This window comes from Apaloderma vittatum, unplaced genomic scaffold (genome assembly GCF_000703405.1).
Source record: "Apaloderma vittatum isolate BGI_N311 unplaced genomic scaffold, ASM70340v1 scaffold35848, whole genome shotgun sequence".
Classification (NCBI taxonomy): Eukaryota; Metazoa; Chordata; class Aves; order Trogoniformes; family Trogonidae; genus Apaloderma; species Apaloderma vittatum.
The window spans coordinates 403-2,084 of record NW_009731862.1 but is presented as its reverse complement, the minus strand read 5'-3'; the positions used below and the strand labels follow the sequence as shown (position 1 = coordinate 2,084).

At 52.8% G+C, this 1,682-nt stretch overlaps 1 protein-coding gene across 1 annotated transcript in view; it reads left to right on the top strand.

Annotated features, from left to right (window-relative positions):
* The window catches only part of LOC104278390 (T-box transcription factor TBX1), a gene marked incomplete at both ends in the record, with an annotated part of 2,314 nt that extends 640 nt beyond the window's left edge, over nucleotides 1-1,674 (top strand). Inside the window, 2 exons of the mRNA XM_009875341.1 lie at nucleotides 1,320-1,387; nucleotides 1,599-1,674. Coding sequence (XP_009873643.1) covers nucleotides 1,320-1,387; nucleotides 1,599-1,674 — 144 coding nt within the window. The remainder of the gene's footprint in view (nucleotides 1-1,319; nucleotides 1,388-1,598) is intronic.
* Nucleotides 1,675-1,682: the final 8 nt, after the last annotated feature.

Below are 1,682 nucleotides of genomic sequence, written 5' to 3'. Positions count from 1 at the left end.
CAGCCCCTTTGTCCGGCCCCCACGCTGAAGGCTGGGATGGGTTTGCTTGGCGGCGGCGGGGGTGTTTGGGGGCATTCCCGCCTCGTCCTCCCCATCTGCTAAACCCATTGCGGGGCAGCGCAAGGAACCCGATAGCTGGGGAGCTGCGCAGAGCTGCATCGCTGCACACCAAGGAAGCGACGTGAGCTCCAGCCCCATCACCAGCTTCCCCCTGCTCGGGGGTACCTTATTACCTATGTAAACCCGAGACCGGGGCTAGCTGGGAAACTACAGGCTTCCCGCTGTGAAATGTCAGTCACAATTTATTTGGATAAATCTGCAATTTTACGTCTCTAAACTTGTAGTGGTCTGTTCCTCCCCAGAATACGATTAGATGTTAAAAAATGAAACAGAATGAAAAAAAACAACCCACCCTCCCTAATCGGATGTGGATTTCTGGGCAGCAGTGAATGCAGTTGCTTCTTTAAATTGCCTCAGTGTAATGTACAGAGCAGGAATCTCAGCCGTGAGTGAAAATACGATTTCATAGCAGGGACTTTTCAGCGTTGCTCCAAACTGCCTCGCTCTGCGCTGATGCCGCAGCCCTCACCAGGGCTGGTCAGGGGGCTGTCTCTGAGCAGCTGCTGGCAGTGCCACCCTCTGCAGTGGCTCCGGGCAAATCGACCCAGGGTCCCCTGGGATGCTGCGGTCGGGCTGGCATCCCGCCCTGGAGAGGCGGCGAGGCCGGAGCAAGGCTGTGCCTTTAAGGGGCTCCGGAGTCCCTCCCCGGCTGGCATTTGCCTGATGGCTCCGGACAGCTGCTCTTTCTCTCCTGCTTTCTATCACTTTGACCTCTAAGGCTGGAACTGTCACTGAGGGGCTTAAAGTTTGTTTTTCAACCCATTCCGGAAACTCACAATCACATACTTTATCCGTGGATTTGCTTAAATATAGAAAATGTCCTGCCTTCTCCCCAGCGAATTAAATAAATACATAAGTATGATTTATCCAGTGATTTGTCTTAGCTGCTCCAGTGGTGACCCATATAATGTGGCATTTTCTTACAAGTGCATTTACACAGCTTTTGCAGCCGACTCACACTGCCTTTCCGTTCGCCTTGAACTCATATTAGGTAGCGTATTAGCCCGCATTTTCTAGCAGAGGGAAAGCACATGTCTGTGTTCTGTGGCAGAATGTGCCCCAGCTCCACCAGCCACCTGGGCCCTCTCCGTTACACCAGGGACCGTGGACTCCCAAAACCCGCTCAGACACATACTTGCTATCTGACCAGGGAGCCCTGTGTACACCACTTTGAGATGTTTCTCCTCTTCGTCTTACAGATTACGCAGTTGAAGATTGCCAGCAACCCTTTTGCCAAGGGATTCAGAGACTGTGACCCTGAAGACTGGTAAGGCTGTGTCCTTATTGATTATGATTGCATCCCACTTTCATCCCCAGTTTTGCTCGCACCTGCCCAGCTTACATTTGTACAGGGCTTGCATGGTGTTTGGGGTACACCGGGTCGGGCCCCGTTTACCAGCTGTAGCTCCCACCAGCAAAGCTCCAGGTGCTCATTTTTTTGGACCATTGGTTCTGTATCACTTTTCTTCTTCTTCCAGGCCTAGGAATCACAGGCCAGGGGCCCTTCCTCTCATGAGCGCATTTGCCAGATCCCGGAATCCAGTCTCGTCTCCAGCCCACCA